The 18,594-nt window shown below is 40.5% G+C and overlaps 1 protein-coding gene across 22 annotated transcripts in view; it reads left to right on the top strand.

Moving 5' to 3' along the window:
* TNRC6B (trinucleotide repeat containing adaptor 6B) overlaps positions 1-18,594 on the top strand; it is a 104,887-nt gene that overhangs the window by 15,932 nt on the left and 70,361 nt on the right. For 10 of the 22 annotated variants that reach the window (XM_083573728.1, XM_083573717.1, XM_083573726.1 and 7 more), the window contains one exon: positions 78-145. The exons of 8 other annotated variants lie outside the window; for them this stretch is intronic. In XM_083573728.1, coding sequence (XP_083429854.1) covers positions 78-145 — 68 coding nt within the window. Of the gene's footprint in view, positions 1-77; positions 146-11,304; positions 11,532-18,594 lie in introns of those variants that run through there. 4 more of the 22 variants (XM_083573730.1, XM_083573724.1, XM_083573725.1 and 1 more) reach the window with 1 other exon arrangement.

The following is an 18,594-nucleotide window of genomic DNA, read 5'->3' as shown; positions in this document are numbered from 1 at the left end:
CTGATATGGAAAAGGGCCACTTTGGACAAAATGTATTTTGCTCCATCAATGCTGACCTGCAATGCTTGCCTTCGCAGATGGAACATGAGGATTTTGTAATGGAAGGGCATGGCAAGACTCCACCTCCTGGTGAAGAAAACAAACAGTGAGTCATGTTTATTTAAAAAGGGCCTTAATCAGTAAATTATACAAAACATGCAGGATAAATGTGTCTGAAGCATTGCTTCCTTTTTAACATATTCACAGTTTTGTTGTTTTACGATTAAATCTTAAGTGGCTAAAATAAGGGTTATAATCCTAAACACACTTACTAGGGAGTAAGCCCAATTGAACACAGTGTGCCAGGTTCAACTAATGAGCCACACTCATGGAAACCCAGACAAGGACCTGCTAGGGCAGTGCATTTCCCCCTGCCCCCCCCCACATTGGCTTTGGTGTGTGTGTTGAAAGAACCCCCAGAATAGCACAGGGAAGAGAGGAGAAGAGGGATCGTTCTGTCTGGCAAGCTGAAATGCTTGGGCTGATGGAATGATTGTCATAGTGCTACATTAAATACCTCCCAGTAGAACTTACTTTTGAATTGACATGTGTAGGGTGGCCTTTCCTGGAGAACATAGCATATTGCTAGTGGTGTGTGCAACTTTGCATCACTTTGCTAGAGAAATCACAGCAGTATGCAAGGTAGGGCCTCCCTATTAAGTTTATGATGTTTATCTTAGAAAGTATCCTTTTTCAAATGTGGGCCTTACCTTTCAAAGGTAAATTTGGATTTTTCACTTCTAATATGCCCAGACATTAACATGTATTCCGGTATGGTAGCATAGTGAATTATTTTTGGCAGTGCGCTCTGATTTTACAGTTTCTGCAGGAGAAAATTGTTTACATGCTCAGAACCACAAGAAGGTATGTGGTTGCATTGATGGATGCATTAGCCTTTTATTCCTCCACCCATTGTTCTTAGATTCCTAGTTCTCATTCCACACGGTCTTCTGTCCCCTTCCAGCTACTCAACTTCTGTACCCTGTCTTCTTTTTCCTCCCTCGTAGGCATGCAGATTGAACTTTCTAGCCCTCAACCCTTTGAGCTGTCCAACGTCCTTGTCTCTGCACTCTACCCCTCCCAACAGTGCATGGCTGCCCTTTTCCCTCTCAGTGTTTCCCCCCCATTCTTGTATGATATTCACTGTTCTATCTCTGTTCTATCCCTCCTCTACTACACTTTGAATGTTCTTCAGTATTACTGATTCTCACCCCAAAAGAGAGGGTGGGTAATAAACATATTCTTTTATATGCTTATGGATGGGTAACCTGTTCCAGTCAGAGGACCACATTTCCTCATGGACAGCTTCTCTGGGGCTTTGTGCCAGCAGTGAGGTGGGTCTAGCTCAGGGATAAGGGAACCTGTTGGGCTCCAACTCCTGCCAGCACTAGCAGGCATGGGCAGTGGAAAAGGTTATCTCTATTTATCTCACCAGCTCTATTTAATGATTAAAACGTATTCAATTCATTTAAACATTTTTAAAAGAATATCCTCTTCTCTCATGGTAATACGACTGAAACCTATGATTTCCTACACACTGTTGAAATTGAAACCAGACTCAATACAATATTTGCTTCTTGTGGTGTTACAGTTTTCTGATATATTTCCAAACAATGCTATCTGCAGTTCTACTTTTTCCCTATATTTTCCAGCAGCTTCAGTAAAATACATGCTGCTATTCATGGTGATATTATATTATATTATATTATATTATATTATATTATACACACACAATTTCACTAGTTAAGAACTGTGTGGGTACTGGAAAAAGAGCTGGGTATGAAAGCATTGAATCCATACTCCTGATTTGCTTAAGACTTCTGTATCTCCTGCATTTTTATTTTTTTGTTTTAAGAGAACTCTGTTTTGGGCTACTTCTACTCATGACAAAAAAAAAATCTACTGGTGCCAGGGAAGGAAGAATCTGTGGTAGAAGATAATCCAAAGGCCTACTGATCTTTGGCTAGCACAGAAGTTGTGGGAAGATGGAGGGAAAACAAGGACACCAACCAGCTTTAGGCCTGGCATGCTTTTCCATCCCAGGGGTGTGTTGGGGGGTGGGAGGGCTTCCCATACAGACACCCTTTCCCTTTTACTGCTGCTGTGTGCTGGCTGCAGAGTTTCCACAGTCTCACTAAGAGACTCCCAAGAGTGGTCCTCCAAGAGTGGTCCTCCTTGGTGCAATACAATATCCTGTGGCTCCCAGAGGCTGTGGAACTGCACTCTCAGAAACCCTTGGGCTTTGAAATTGAGGATATTTTATAATAGACAAAACTTCAACTAGTATGTGTAACTTTATCTTTTAAGGTCTCCTACTTTTTGCTGAAAGCAGTGGTTTTTTTTACTATTTGCCATTAAAGTATGACAGTTGTTCTGTTTTTTTGGATAAAGTCTAAGGAGCAGGAACTTCTGGATGGGACATAGAGCACTCATTACAAATTTGGCAGAAAATAGTAAAATACACGCCTGTTTAAAAATGCCTTTAAATTTGTTTGGTTGTCTGCAGTGGATTCCACTCTTACGTTGCAGCAGTCTAAAGTTGTGCAGGAATAACACGAATGTGCTTTTTTAAGGTTTCAGGAGAGTTAATAAATGTAATTCTTAGGATGTACATGACTATCTAACGTAGCCTTTCATAATTTTCTATCTCTCCTACTTTCATAGTCATACTTTAAAATAGCACCTGGAATTGTATAATGAGGCAATGCGGAGACTTGAGTACACATGGCCTCCATCAGCCTTTCCCCATCCTTGTGCTCTTCATATGTTTTAGACTACAGCTCCTATCATGACCATTGGCCATGCTGGCTGTGTCTGATAGGAGTTGGGCGTCCTACCACTTGAAAGGCATCAGATTGGGAGAAAGCTGGTTATGTCATTAGTTTTGAACTGGAGGATTTCTCTTCATTTCTGAGTCTTGGTGACTGAATTAAGTTGCATCAGCAGTTGCATTACTATTTTTGTTTCCTCAATTCTTACTCCTCCTTCTTGCAAAAAGAAAAAAAGAACATGAGCAAAGATGATAGCCCTAAATCAAGATTTTTACTTTTACTCTTAAAATTACAAGGGTTTTTTAAATTTATATATGTGTGTGTGTGTGTGTGTGTGTGTGTGTGTGTGTATATATATATATATATATATATATATATATATATATATATATATGGGTTGCATTGGAAGATGGGTTTTAAGTTTGGATTAGGAGAAGCTGGGGTCTGCACTGTTAATCATTTCTATAAGACTGTGGTTTATTTTGTATAATGAACTCTTTAATGACAGTGAAATTAACAATCCTTTTACATAAATTGGGCCACCGAATAAGGCTGTTTAGATGTTTGTTTTCCTCTGCTGGGGAAACAATGGTTTCAGTATTCAGGGTTAGGAGTGACCTCTGTGCAATGGCTATGGTTTTGATGTTCACTTCTACATGTTGTGAGGGAACTGAGCGAGGAAGCATGTGAACTGCATGCATGTGTGGGGAGTAGCATCCAGCAACATCTTACTAACTTGCTCAAAGCTGTCATGTGAGTTATAAGGTTAGACCGATTAGTACCTAGGACTTCCTTGTCCCACAGCTGAAGTGATACAGTGCAGGAAAATGTTGAGGTCATCACATGCTGACCCATGATTTGTCTCTGTGTGGAACTGCATTCTGTATCATACTGAGCTTTGAGGTAAGTAGAATAACAGCACAGCGTGGAGGTAGTCTTTGTGGGCAATTATTGGACTGATTTCTCTTGGTATTTTTTAAAGAATGAAAGACAATAATAATAATAATTTATTTGTACCCTGGGTGGCTTCTAACATACTGGGTTGACTGGGTTACTCTGGGTGGCTTCCAACATATATAAAAGCATAATAAAACATTTAACCTTAAAAAGCTTCCCTATTCAGGGCTCCCTTCAGATACTGGGGAAACCCAGCCAGATGGGTGGGGTATATTATAATAATAATAATTATTATTATTATTATTATTACTATTATTATTAATACTGCTTTTGAGCTTTTCCACGTCATGCAGAAAGAGTACTGTATTTTACCTGAAATTTCATTTCCCATCAAAGCATTTGCTTTTGAAGTAAATGTGTAAATACAAGCTCTTGATTGTGACTGTACAAATGAAGTAGGCATTCAAATGTTAGCCCCTTTATCTAGAAGCGGCAACAGTCATTTACTAAAATAGTCCCTTCATGAGCTTTTGAAGCAGAAGAAAAAATAGGATTCATGATGTCCAGACCTTTTTATATAGGTTCACGCAGGTGGTTATTCCTTCTGTCTCAATGGAGGCAAGAGAAACATCACATAAACAGTAACTATTATAAGGAAGCTCATTAATCAGCTGTGATACCTCAGTACACTGTCAAGTGACCTGGTAACTGCCATGCCACACTATATTAGTAAGGATTTGTGTGTAAATGTCTGGTTATTTAGAAGGCTAGTGTAGCTAAAACAAATGAAAACAAAATTGGGGGCTTGCAATGGTATCTTGTGAAAACAATTAATGTAGCACACCCATGCATTGCTTTTATCATGTCCTTGAATTGAATACTAAAATGTTTTTTGTGCAAAACATGATAACATGTCCATGCTGCAGGGAACTCCTAAGTAATTCTTGTTATCCCTTTTTGGGGGAGGGGTAATGTGTGTTGTTGATATAATGAGTGAAAGAGCCAAGGTTTTGGATGATGATGATGATGTAGATGTAGATGTATAGTCTGGTTAGAATGTTCTAATGGAAGAGGAATGGTCTAGTTTGGCTGGCACTGATGTGATGTACTTCCCTCAACTTAACCAAAGTTCACTCATGCAAGCGTGCACGCACCCCTTTCACTCACGCACATACAGATGCCCGTACTTTCATTCTCACTTCTCTGGTGTAGTGCTTACTAAGGCATTACAGTGGTACCTTGGGTTACATACGCTTCAGGTTACAGACTCCACTAACCCAGAAATAGTACCTCGGGTTAAGAACTTTGCTTCAGGATGAGAACAGAAATCGCGCTCCGGCGGCAGCAGGAGGCCCCATTAGCTAAAGTGGTGCTTCAGATTAAGAACAGCTTCAGGTTAAGAACAGACCTCCGGAACGAATTAAGTACTTAACCCGAGGTACCACTGTAGACATATTGAGCTGCAATGTGCTTTTCCTTTTGAGTCATATACGGCTAACAAAATCAGAAGTGCTGCAGGAAAGAGCCTTGGATTTTCCCCAGTTGTTGTTGTTGTTTAGTCGTTTCGTCGTGTCCGACTAAAATAGGTAGTTCTGTTCTGTTTTTAACCATTCTATTCCTCTCTGACCCTTATTCATTCTGTTCCTCTATGTACCATACTCTTGAGTTGGGTACTGCCAGCTGATGACTACTAGATAATTGCCTCGTATTTGAAATCAAAGCTTCATGCAATGAGTCATCAGTTCAAGAGGTTTAGGATGAATAGTTCCAAGATGTATGAAGTTGTTTCACTTAATTAAAAATAGGTCTTCAGGTAGTAGTTGCTGTTTTGAGGTGGGTGGGGGTAGATCTAAGAACTTCCAAATGGCTACAAAATGATTCCAATCCCAATGCTAGGAAGGATTGTGTGTTTAAACTTGAAAAGAGGCTCTAGTTTTTAAGAAATAACTTTTTTTGTAAAATTCAAGCTCCCATTGTTTGGAGCCATCAGTGGTTTACAGCGGTAAAATACCATACATTCTTAGCTTCCATATATAATTTATTTCTGATAAAGTTCAGAGCTTGCATATACAAATTGATAAAAATTGGTTTATCATTTATTAGTGAGTTTTTTTTGTTTATAGTTATTACAGATGATAAACCAGATTTAATGTCCCTAGTTATCTAAACTTGCAGTGGTGTTTGCTATACCTGGGACACGTTCTGTTTGTTTTTATGGTATTTTTAATAAGGATTCCCAAAACTGTGGCTAGCGTAGAAGGAAGGCATCTCTCTCTCTCTCTATCTCACTTTCATCGATTATTGCATGTGAAGGTTTGTCTGCATGAACTAAGTACCCCAGTACTTTTTCATAATCAAAATCTGAATATCCATTGATTGAATTTTGACTGTTTAGGGCACATGTAATGATCTTTAAACTTGCTAAGTTTGACATTGCTCCGATACTCATAACCAATAGTCTAGTTGCAAAGCTTCTCTGGCTCAGTTGCTTTAGGCCTGCTCAGGATTCTGATGCTGATTAGACTTTCTAGAAGGAGCAGATAATAATACACAAACTAAAACAGATGCTTTATTTGCATAGCCACTTTCATCACAGAGCTGCTTTTTTGTGTGAAAGCAAATATCATGCAACTATTGTAGTTCTTGTAGTGGACAAGTGTTCCTTTTTGTCCTGAAATGCGGAATTGTGTGTGAACAACCCACAGTGTAAGTGCATCATATAAATGATGAGGCAGAGTTTAGTTGTAAAGGTCTGCATACCGTACTGTTTACTCATAAGTAGCAAGCTTGGCCTACACAGTTACAACCCAAGCCAAAATCCATGGAAACTGACTCATAGAGGAGCATTCTGTGTTTATATGCTGCCCACACCAACCAATAACTAAACATTTGTTTTCAGTTTCTGTAAAAATGTGATGGTTTCATCTTTCCTTTGCTGTTCCTTGTCTCCTCCCTCCCCTGCCATTCTCACATTGGTGATAAGCTAATTGCCAGCTACACTTTAATTTAAACTGTTTCTTGTAACAGTACCCACACTTTGGAGATCCCTTCATAGATATATTTGCTTTATTTTATTTTGGGTCACAACCTTTGAAATCTTCTCTTGTATACTGATATGTTTCTTCAAGATTCTCTGGCTGTTTTGGCATTGTATTTATTGGTGCCTTATTTATTGGTGCCTAGTACATTGTTGTGTATTCTCACTTTGTAGGTTGCTTTTTGTATGTACATACATACATATATACATACATAGAAAGAAAGAAAAATAGAAAGATGTGGGAGAGGGAAGACTTTTTAGAGGGTGAAAATGCATTTATTTTTCTAAACTTGGAGGAACTACAGTATGAAAAGTGAAATGGTCCCTGTTAAAAACATACAGTGAAAGAAAGCTCCAAAGCAGCAACACTTATAGTTTCCCATGCTGGGCTGACACCACAGTGATCCCTGCCCATCCTGCTGGTGGTGCTGTGGCAGTTTGCCACCGTTTGTTATTTAGCTTTTGCAGTTTAGGGTTGGGTGTATATATCTGTAGGAATCACTCTGTTGCCCTAATAAGTGGTGAGACCTTTCTTTTTGGTCTAGCCAGGTTCAGATTTTTATGTGCCTCTTGACTGGGCTGAGCTAGATTACTACTGTATTTTATGTTTTTAATATATAAAAGCTATTTAATAGCCTTCTCTACAAATAGCCTGTAGTCTTTTGGGGTGTTGTAGTACAACAGATCCAGATCCATATTTAATCTATATGCTTCATCTTTGTGGCCTTATCTCAAAGTACCCTCAACTAGCATAGAGATCACGGGGACTGTAGTGCAAAGCATTTGGAGGAACAGGCTTCTTCAGATTGATAATGATATGCTGCATATTTTTGCTTTGGAGCCTGTTGAAGGTTCAGATGACATAGAACTTGACAATAGACCTGCTAACTGTGATACGTTGCTGGAAACATATTACCGTATTTTTCGCCCTATAGGACACACTTTTCCCCCTCCAAAAATGAAGGGGAAATGTGTGTGCGTCCTATGGGGCGAATGCAGGCTTTCGCTGAAGCCTGGAGAGCGAGAGGGGTCGGTGCGCACTGACCCCTCTCGCTCTCCAGGCTTCAGGAAGCTCTGCGCAACCCTCGGGAGACCGGCTCCTGATGGCCGCGCAGAGCTGCCTACAGTCCCGGCTCAGCACACTTCTCCCCATCGCCAGCCCCACAAGCTCAGGGGACAGCGGGGAGGCGGAGTGCGCCTTCCTGCTGTTCCCCGACCTGGTTCTTCCAGCCCCGCACCTGGGGGGGAAATAATTTTTTCCCCTTTATTTCCCCCCCAAAAAAACTAGGTGCGTCCTATGGGCCGGTGTGTCCTATGGGGCGCAAAATACGGTAATACATTTCTAGTTGTCCTGGCACATTTCAAAGTGCTGGCTTTGATCTTTAATGCCCTAAGCTCCTGGGGTAGAAAGTATCTTGCAACAACTTCCTCCCCTGCATCTCCTACAAGTTTAATTTAGTACATTGAGTTGATTTTTAAATGACAAGTAACAATTATCTTTAATTTATACAGCCTGAAAAAGAGTTCTGATGAAGTGGAAAGCTTGCTCACTGCTTATTTAAATTGGTTCTAATGTTGCATTTGTATTTTTCCCAATTGGTCTTCAAACAGACCAACCACTATTTTGGAGTAAGGGGAGTGGAAAGCATTTCCTCAAGGTAGGTTTTAAAAAACAATACAGAAAATGTGTTATCCTTCTGGAGCTAAGAAAGTTTTTTTTTATGGAACAGGATTGTTAATGAACTATTTCACACTTTGAAGTAGTTGTCAATTTCTGGATATGGTGCAAATTTAGAAGCATTTGCAGGTATGTGTGGTGCATTACGTTTTTGCTATTTACTAATAGAGCTTTCACACACACCATACAAAAGTCCTGTGGAATGGAATAGGCTTCAGATACTGTCTGGAAGAGATAGGGAGGAGACCTTCAGGAGCACAGTTAAAAATGTGTTAGGGCAAACGTATTTCATAATAATTCTCAACTTTTTCTGTAAACCATTGTTGCAGCTTGCACTATTGTGGCAACAGTGGTTTACAAACTAGGTTGATAACTGTTATTCAGGAGTGCCTCCAAAGCAAGGTTTACGCTTAAACTTTTTGGGCTTACTGCTTTCCTGTGCACATGGAAGTCTCCTCCCTATTACTTCCTGTTGTTAGTGCCTTCCTGTTTGTCATAGGGCCAGGGGGAGAGGTAGTCCTGAGTTTCATGGCTGAAAAGGGATTTGAAGCTAAATCTTCTAGTCCATGTTCATTTGGTCCACCATATCATGGAGAGAACGTAGCCTTCATGGCTATTATTTTTTTATTCCATAAATTTGTCTAACCCTCTTTTAAAGCCATCCAAGTTGATGGCTTTCACTGCCTCCTGTAGATGCAAGTTCCATAGTTTAACTCAAGGGTCAGGAAACTTATTCAGCAGGGCGCTGGTCCACTGTCCCTCAGACCTTCTGGGGGGCCAGACTATATTTTTTTGCGGGGAATAAACAAATTCCTATGCCCTACAAATAACCCAGAGATGCATTCTAAATAAAAGCACACATTCTACTCATGTAAAAACACCAGACAGCCCCCCCCCCAAAATAACCCAGAGATGCATGTTAAATAAAAAGATACATTCTTCTCATGTAAAAACACGCGGATTCCCGGACCATCCGTGGGCCGGATTTAGAAGGCGAATGGGCCGGATCCAGCCCCCAGGCCTTAGTTTGCCTACGCATGGTAACTATATGCTGCATGAGGAAGTTCTTTCACCTTTCCTGAATCTTCCAATGTTCAGCGTCATTTCTAGTGTTAGAGGGAGAAAACTTTTCTCTGTTTCTTTCATGCAATGCATAATTTTATAAACTTCTGTCATGTCACATTTTCTCTAAACTAAAAGTTCCAACACTGCAGCCTGTACTGATATGGGAGTTGCTGCACCCCCTTGATCATTTTTGTTACCCTTTTCCAGCTCTGAATATCCTTTTTGAGGCAAGGTGGCTGGACCTGCACACAGCATTCCAGATGCAGTCACACCAAAAATTTGTATACTGGCATTGTCATATTGGCAATTGCATCTTCTATTCCTTTCCTAAACATGGGACAGGACCTTCACATTTGAGATCCTCTGCTTGTAGTACTGTACTCTTATCTCTGAATACTACTTGCTGGAAATTGCAATGGGTGGAAGGACTGCTGTTACCCTCAAGACACGCATGCAGTCTTCCTGTGGGCATCTGGCTGTGCACTGGGAACAAAGTGCTGAACTAGAGGGGCCTTTGGCCTGATTCAGCAGGGCTCTTCTTATGCTCTTTCCCCCCAGGGAAGCTTGCTGGACACCCGCTCTGTCATTTGAGTGTCTGATTAAAGATTCACATTTTCCCAGGCTTCTAACTTTTGAGATAGTTTAAGTTTGATTTTATATTTTGTATTATGACTTCACAGTTTTCATTTTTAATTTTGTAAACCACTCTAGAAATATTTATACTGAAGGCTGGGTTCCATTAATTATCTCATGTTATGTAGAGCTTGCTTTTGGCTTGAAACATAGACTCATTCCACCATGCAGCTCACTAGTGGCTTCTGGCAAGTCACAATATTTCAGCCTAGCCTATCACAGGGGAGTTGTGATGACTAATGAGTATTTCAAAAAAGTATTTTGTGCACTGAAATGGACTATAGAATATTCAGCCTTTATGGTTGGTAATAGCAGTAAGTGTAAAGGCTACTGAACAATGGATAAAATGTATGTCCATTCATGTATATGCCACTTCCTTGCCAAAATGTCTTCTTAGACTATATTAGTAAAGGACACAATTTAAGCCATTTTGTGCAGCACTGTATAAAATTTTGCAGTATAGTGTGCCTTCATATATAAGTAGTTACTGAATATGCTAAATTATAATAATACAAATGAGTAAGGACTACATTGAATAATATTGCAGTCACAGGACTTGTATCGCAGTGCCATAAAGTATCTGATCCCTTTTTCCATACATTTGGAATCTGAATATTGAAGAGTGATTTTGATAAAAGTGTTGGTAATTTTAAATTGCAAAGAGTAACTCTTGAGTTTGTTTGAAAAGCTGGATTTTTAGTTATTAACCACGCAGAGTTTGTTGCCTTTATTGATTGAGCAGCTGACAGAAGTGATGGGGTACAAATTATAACAGTAACAATGTTATTTGGGGTGGTATTGCTGATACCAGTTAATTGTATCGTGTGGATTTATATATTTTTGGGTGTTGGTAAGCATTGGTGAGAAATGCAAAGTGAAATTGAGAAGCTTAAAATGATGTCTGTCTATCCATCCTCCGATGTGTCCTAGACGGCGGACGACAAGGACTGCAGCTTTTTACGGGATTATTATTTTAGAATGTGTAATACTGTTGATTATACACTTGAGGAATAGTAGAAAACGTGCGCTGTTGCAGCTTTCACAAACGGGAGCGCGCGAGAGAATGAAAGAACTGCGTTTCCTTTAAGATTCTAGCTTTCCACCCTCCTTCCTGATTGACAGCGTGCGCGAGTCACATGGCCTGCCTCTATTTGAAGGTCACAAAAAGCTGCTTCCTTTATAGAGACGGAGGGGGAGAGCGAGGAAGAGGGAGTGTGTTGTGTGCGCGCGCGCGCGAGCGAGGGAGAGAGGGAGTTCAAGCCAAGATGGCCGACGGAGTCTCTGCTGGCTTTTGAACATTTCAAATTGAAATCATAGAAATATAGCAAAATCATTTTTGAGATCTCTTAACTTCCATTTTTACCCTGTATGCCTCAACTTGCTGGATTTAAGCACTGTTGCACTTTATGAGGTTAGTAGTAGTTCTATCTTTCTTTGTCGCGTATTGATTTTTTCTTTTTTAGGGGGTGCGTTTAGTTTGACGGTTTCGTCTGATAATTGCAGCACGACGTTTGTCTCGCGTAAGCGTCTGTGAATCGCTTTGATCTTAGATCAAGTGCAGTTGCCAGGATTTAAAGAAAAATCTAAAAGAAATACGTGGCATATTTTGGGAGGTTTTAAATGCGTTTAAAATACCTTTGCATAGAAACCAGCTTTATGTGTTAAATCTTTTCTTTTCATAAGGTTCTCAGAGTGCCGTCTACACACACTTGAGGCTTGTAAATCTGCTGCAAAAATTAGCATAAATTAAATCGTCTTGCATTCTTGTTGCTAGGATTGGCATATTATATAAACCTATAGTTCTTAAGAGATTCAGAGGGCAAAAATAATACAGCAATGTTTGCACGTTTCTTTAAAACACGGCTTTCGAATTAGTATTGAAGCAGTTTGAGATTTTTGAAGATGCCTACGTTCAAAATCTACCATGCATAATGTATAGGAGTGCACATTCTCTTGCGTGCGGGTGCACCCCCTCCCCCAATGTGACTGCATCCCCTCCCCCTTTTCCGTTGCAACCAGATGCATTTTATTTGGATTGCAATTGGAACTAGATGGTCGCACTCTGTAAACATAGCATGTAGAGTTCAGAAGAGGCAATCTTACTAGTTAATGTCAGTTGAGAAAATGGTCTCCTGCTTTAGAATCCTTTCTTTTAGCGGCTTTCCCCTCTTTTTTCTGGAAGTTTTAAATCTGGCAATGTTGGCACCAATATTTTTAAAAAACAACAGTGGAATGTGAAATAAGTACTTTGATTTTACATATTTAATGTGTTTGAAATGAGAACTCATGAGAAGAATAAAGATGATACAGTGTATTACATGGATTTAAAATTCTTTCCCTTTAAAACTAAGCCCTGTGTTTCACATCTCTCCAAAGGAAGCAGTTCAGCAATGGGGGATCATTGTAAATCTTGCTTTCTGTGGGCAAGCCCTTCCCCCTGCATTGTGTGAATGTGATGTAATGCACCTCTCTGTGGGGTAGAATTGAATAGGACAATGTGAATTTTGATTGTCATGTATTTTCTCCCTCTTTCTGAAAGGCCTTGTGTTCTGTTTGTATTATGTTTATTTCTATAGCAAGAGGATGGAGCTAGTCTGAATTTCAGTTCTGTAATTGATAAATTACAAGAACATTTAGCTGACTTTATGGCCCTCACTGACTTAATATGTTTCTTGCAGCACACAGCACAAGTCAAGTAAAACTTGAAGCATCTCAACAGTTTTTTAACCAGTTTACACAGCTTAATGACACAATTATCAGTATTTTAAGCAATGTTGTTTCAAGCCTAGTTCTATTGAGAGTCTGTTCCCTCCTTGAGCTTGTTATGTACTTGTGTGTGCGTGCACACATGTATGCAAGTGGGTGACCTACTTAAGACAAAGTAACCTTGGCTCAGTTTTGAGGGTTAACTTGATTAAGTATGCATTGCAGCTGGCATGCTTCTGTGTCACATATTTCTGTATCATGTAGAGAAGGGCATAGAATTAACCATTTAAAAAGAAAAAGAAACACTGTCTTTAGAAGTCAGCAAAGATGATGGATACTGTTTGAGCCATGAAGGCCATCATACAGACTTGGTTAATATGAACTGTTTCCTGGGAGAGGGGTGCAGAAAGCTATGGCTAAGGTGACTGAATTTAAATCATCTAGAAAAGAAGACTCTACCATTTTGAAATTCACATTTTCTAAACAAATATGCTGGTTACTATTACAAGTAAATTGCAAGAAAACAAAGAGTTTATACAGTCTAAGAGCACAATCTAAAATCTCTGGTCATGCAGCCACATGCAGTGAGAATGATGTTTGCTTAGGAAATGAGGACCGGTATCTTTGTCTGTGTGTGGATCACTTCCTTGGATAGAAGCAGCAAACATATGGACATGGAATTCTGAATAAACATGTGTAAGGCCCTAGGTGTTTAGAACATTCGACATGCAATGGCTAGTGCTTACCGGGCAATGTATTTCTTAATGAGATGGAAGGTTAGCTGTACATGCTATCTGGTTAATGGTAAATATTCATATTGTAGTATTTTGCTAAGTTCTTGTAGTGAAGGGCAGAAAACAGGAGTACAGAATAAGAACATAGCCCTGTTTATTCAGTCCAGAGGCCTGTCTAGTCTAATGTATTGGGAAGACCATAAACATGGCGTTAAAGCAATAGCTCTCCTGCTGTCAGCTACCCCCACAATTGGCATTCTGTTATGTACTGCCCCTGAACATGGGAGATAAAGGACCCCTGACCATTAGGTCCAGTCGTGACTGACTCTGGGGTTGCGGCGCTCATCTCACTTTATTGGCCGAGGGAGCCGGTGTACAGCTTCCAGGTCATGTGGCCAGCATGACTAAGCCGCTTCTGGAGAACCAGAGCAGCACACGGAAACGCTGTTTACCTTCCCGCCAGAGCGGTACCTATTTATCTACTTGCACTTTGACGTGCTTTCGAACTGCTAGGTTGGCAGCAGCAGGGACTGAGCAACCCCGTCACAGGGATTCGAACTGTCCTAGGCTCTGTGGTTTAACCCACAGCGCCACCTGCGTCCCTAACATGGGAGATACCTTTTAGCTATTACTATGGCTGCCGTTCTTTTCCAGCTCACCCATTTCAACCACATTTCCAAGATCACTTATATGGACTCAGTAGGTGGCTGTTCGTCTGATAGGAAACTCCCTGTAATAAATACAGGGGCCAACAACACGGTACCTGCAGATGCATATGCACCCCAGAGACTTCCTCTGGTGCCTACAGGGGTCCCCCCCTGAAATTAGATTTCAAAGGAGCTGGTTGGTACCTACAACTGTTTCTTCTGATTGCAAATGGAATCAAAAAGCTTAGTGACTTCTGACTTGATCATGTTTCACTTCAGTTGAACATTCCTCCTCATAGCAGAGGTTTTCAACATTTTTGAGTCCATGGCTCCCTTAACCAACTACATCTTTCTGTGGCACCCCTGTGGGGCTTAGGAGCCCAGTTATGTCACCGCTTGCCTGGTCTCTCAACCCTTTTTTTGAACACACTCCCTTTGTGGAGTGTTCCCCCAGCCTCCTCTCCCCTCTCCTTGGGAGTCCTCTGGGCAGCCACTGCTGCTGCCCTGGTCTCTGAGCTGCCCCCCCCCCACCCCAAAGAGAGGTACCATTCACCTGCGGAGGTTATGGCCAGGGCTGCTGCAATAAACAGCTGTGCAAGTATTTGGAGGCAGAGACGCAAGTGGGCATCAGAGGAGGGAGGTAAGGAAAGAGGGACAGTGGCCAGTGTTGCCCGCAGCTCCCCTAACCATCAGGATTCAAAATTAGCAGGGCGCCAGGCACATTTTTGCACTTAAAGATTCTCCAAGCACCTCAGAAAGTCTGGGTGCCATTAATTCATGCTTATCAAAATAATAAATAAAAAGTGTTGCCTCCTCTCCTCTCCCTCCCCTCCCACAACCCAGGTCCCAGAAGTCATTTGGCTCCTAGCTGTTCTATCCCAGTTTCTAACACTGCTGACCATCATTCAAGGCACCCCAGGGTGCCATGGCACACTGGTTGAAAACCATTGCCCTATAGTGCAAAGCAACCGGTAACTGAGTTTTAAGAGGCTATAGCCCAAATCCTTGTGTTATTAGACTGTGGACAAATGTGCCCACATTCTCCTGCCTTTGCTTTGTGATCTGTAATGGGACTTTGGGGTTAGTTAAGCCATACTTTCCCATTGCTTATGAACTGGGAACCTGAATTAATCTTGAACTACAAATGGGGTCTGGTTTTAGAGCTTGGTTTGAAGTCCAAGTTTAAAATACAGTTTCCTGGTTCATATGTAATGAGAGAGAGAGAGGTTTACTAAACCACAGAAGTATTTTATTATGTTTTGTCAGAGAGCAGAATTTAGATCTTAATCAGTGTGTAGGCTTTAACATGTTTTGCTTTATATTGAATTAAGATTTCATTGCACACCTGGTTTATTTTTAAATTTAAATGCATTTTAAAGTTTAGTCTCAATTAAAACTGTTCATCTATATTTATAGCAGACAATGTATTCATTGGTCTTTGACTTCCCCTCATCCTATTAGTTCATCTCCTCGTTTTCAGCTGGGTTGATTGGATGCAACTTTCCAACATGAAAAAGGATACGAAATTGAAAACTTCATTCTGTACTCCCACTGGAATGTACCCTATAGAAATGTATAATGGGAGTAGTATTCAACATTAAGCAATTGAAATATAAACTGGTGTGTGTTTTGGTGCTATATTGAATAATACTATGAATCCTGTTGGAAGAGTTGATTAATAACCATTAAACGATCATCCTTGGGAGAATTGGATTTTCTTTTTCTTTTTGCTCTGATGGCTGTTCCATTGAGAGTACATAATTGAAGGTGAACTGGATTTAGCTTTATGTGCTAAATAGTGAAAATGCTCTGTTACCTTTTCATGACTGGCATCATGTTCTTTGACACAAAAATTTGGAAGAACAAAGGTGTGTGGATTCTCCACAACTACTGCTTTTCAGAATACACCAGATCTCTTGGTTTTGTCCTTCTCTATCATGGCTTTAAAATCTTCCTATCCCTGACATTTCATAATCTAGTCTGTGCCTTCTATTTCTACTAAGTCGTGGTGTTTCTATAGAGCAATTTATTGCTACTTTCCCTGCAGCATTCAATACTCCCTAAGGACTAGGCACATTTTGCAACTTGTTATGGTCCTATTGTGACCTATTTTAGATGTATGGGCCCATGTATTGTGTCTAGGCCCTTTCCCTGCTTGGCGTACAAGCGCTGTCCTCCAAGCTCCTAGCAGCGTTGGAAATTAGCCAGTTGCCAGTCACATTTTGCAACTGGTAACCAGCCTTTTGTGTCTGGATGCAGATGTCCAGGTGCCACCCTTGGCACCTAGCATCTCCACTGGTTGCAGTCAGCTGGTCTGCCGGGCACAGCAGCAGCAAAAGACATGCAACTTTTTCTGTAGTGCTACCCCCACCAAATGCCTGATTTGCCCAGCAACACAGTAGCAAAAGACACATCCCCCCCCCCGCTGTGCTGCTGGGTGAATCAGGTGTTTGGTGGGATAGAACATAGCAAAAGACACTGTTGCGTTACCCTGCAGACCCCCTGGTTTACCACCAGCAAAATAAAACAACATTTAAAAATTTGCTCCTACGCTGGCTGGGTGAATCAGGTGTTTGGGTAGCAAAAGCCGCTTTTTCCTACCACTCTATCCTGCAGTGTAAGAGTGAATTGGTCAGACTATGAGTGTAATTCTATGCATGCAGCCTTACTCAGCAGGAAATCCTGTTGAGCTCAGGTAAAACTTATTTTGAGGTGTGTTGCAAGATTGTGGCCAAAACTACATTAAGTGTGAGGAGTTGTTGTTGCTGCTGCTGCTGCTGCTGTTGTTAAATTTGTATATCCCCCTTCATCCAAAGATCCAATGGCTGTTTCATCATATTTTACAGTCTTGACTACTTTTGACTAAGAAAACATGTTGGATGTTTATAGGGCATAAAAATTGCTACGTACCTTTTGTTCACTAAACATAAGGCAAATAAATATTCCAGGTCAGATTCTAAATCTGTTTAAAGCTTTGGGATACTTTTCTTATGAATTCTGAAATTTTCTGCTCTTCATTTTTTAAAATGCTGCTTTCTGGATTTTTTTAGAATTGCTTCTTTTTTACTCCCATGACTAAACCAGACTAAGGCAACCTTGGGTGAACTGTAAATCCAACAGTATGAGGGAACTTTTTTCCATTGTTCAATTGCTATAGTTAAAAATAACTTACATATGCTTTCTCTTTCATTGAATAGTTGTTCTCAAGCTCGGTGATGAGAGGGGTGTGGTTTCAAATGTTCTTAATAGCAACCATTGAAATTCTATCCTATCCTCCTCCTAGTCCCAGTGCTCTACCTGCATGGGTGGTTGCTAAGGAGGCGATAGTAGAATCAACCCTCATTCTCAAATGGGACTTAATAGACATCTTTAAGATATGCTGCTGCCATATTCATAAATACCCTGTACCCTCTTCTGGTATAGTCTCCTTATTCACAGATGTCATGTTGCTGCTCTGTTTAAGGCATGAAACATTGGTTTGATAATCAAGTCCTCTTTCCCTTGTTTTGCAGATTGAGTCTGCCACTCTTGTCAAGAAAATAATATTTTTTTCCAGAATGGAGTGGTAATATGTGCAGGACTAAAAGCATGGCCCTGGCTCTCCGTCAATACTGTTATGCCCTGCATGTGGGGTACACATGAGTACATCATAGTCTTCTAATAAATCTTTGTTAAATAATAAGGAATTTACTTGGTGCTTTGTGTTTTGAAATGTACGAAGTTCTTACAAATAGGGCACATGCAAATGCGTGCAGGAAATCTCCTATGCCAGCTCACACATTAATCTTCATAGCAGATTATAGGGTTAATATTGCAGGAAAGGGTCGACCTGCTATATTAAACTGCTTGTGACCTCTGTCTGTCTGTCTGCTTTATCTCTGCAGATTAGATGACCATTTCATAGAATAGTCAGGGACTTAACTATCCTGTCTGTTACCTAAAGTACACTTCCTTCAGTGCCTTTAAAGAGCCCTACCATGTTTATTTACAAATTGCAAAATGACTGTGGTGGTGAGTAGAAAGATTATGTTGCTTTCGGAAATTGTGGCCATAAGCATTTCCAGCTAAGATGTAGTGAATGCATTTAGTCTGGCGATTTTTAACTTGCAATTTAGCAAAGAAGATCCTTAAAGTGGCTTACAAACAGATAACATCAGTAGGAAATGCCTTCTAGATTAGAATAACAAAGCTAAGTAATAGCAGTCAACATAGTCTATCACATGTCACCCCTCTCACTGCAGGGCTGAGGAGGTGTTCAGAAGCTTGAGCTTTTGGTTAACTGAAGCTTCTTGTGTTGTCTGGACACAGAACTATTTTTAAACATAAAACTAAACTTTGTTAAATAAGTCAACTTCAGAAACTGGCAGTTTTGAAATAAAGACAATTT

The sequence above is a fragment of the Podarcis filfolensis genome (genome assembly GCF_964270895.1).
Source record: "Podarcis filfolensis genome assembly, chromosome: 10".
Taxonomy (NCBI): domain Eukaryota; kingdom Metazoa; phylum Chordata; class Lepidosauria; order Squamata; family Lacertidae; genus Podarcis; species Podarcis filfolensis.
The sequence above is the reverse complement of the archived record's forward strand: the minus strand, read 5'-3'. Positions and strand labels throughout refer to the sequence as shown.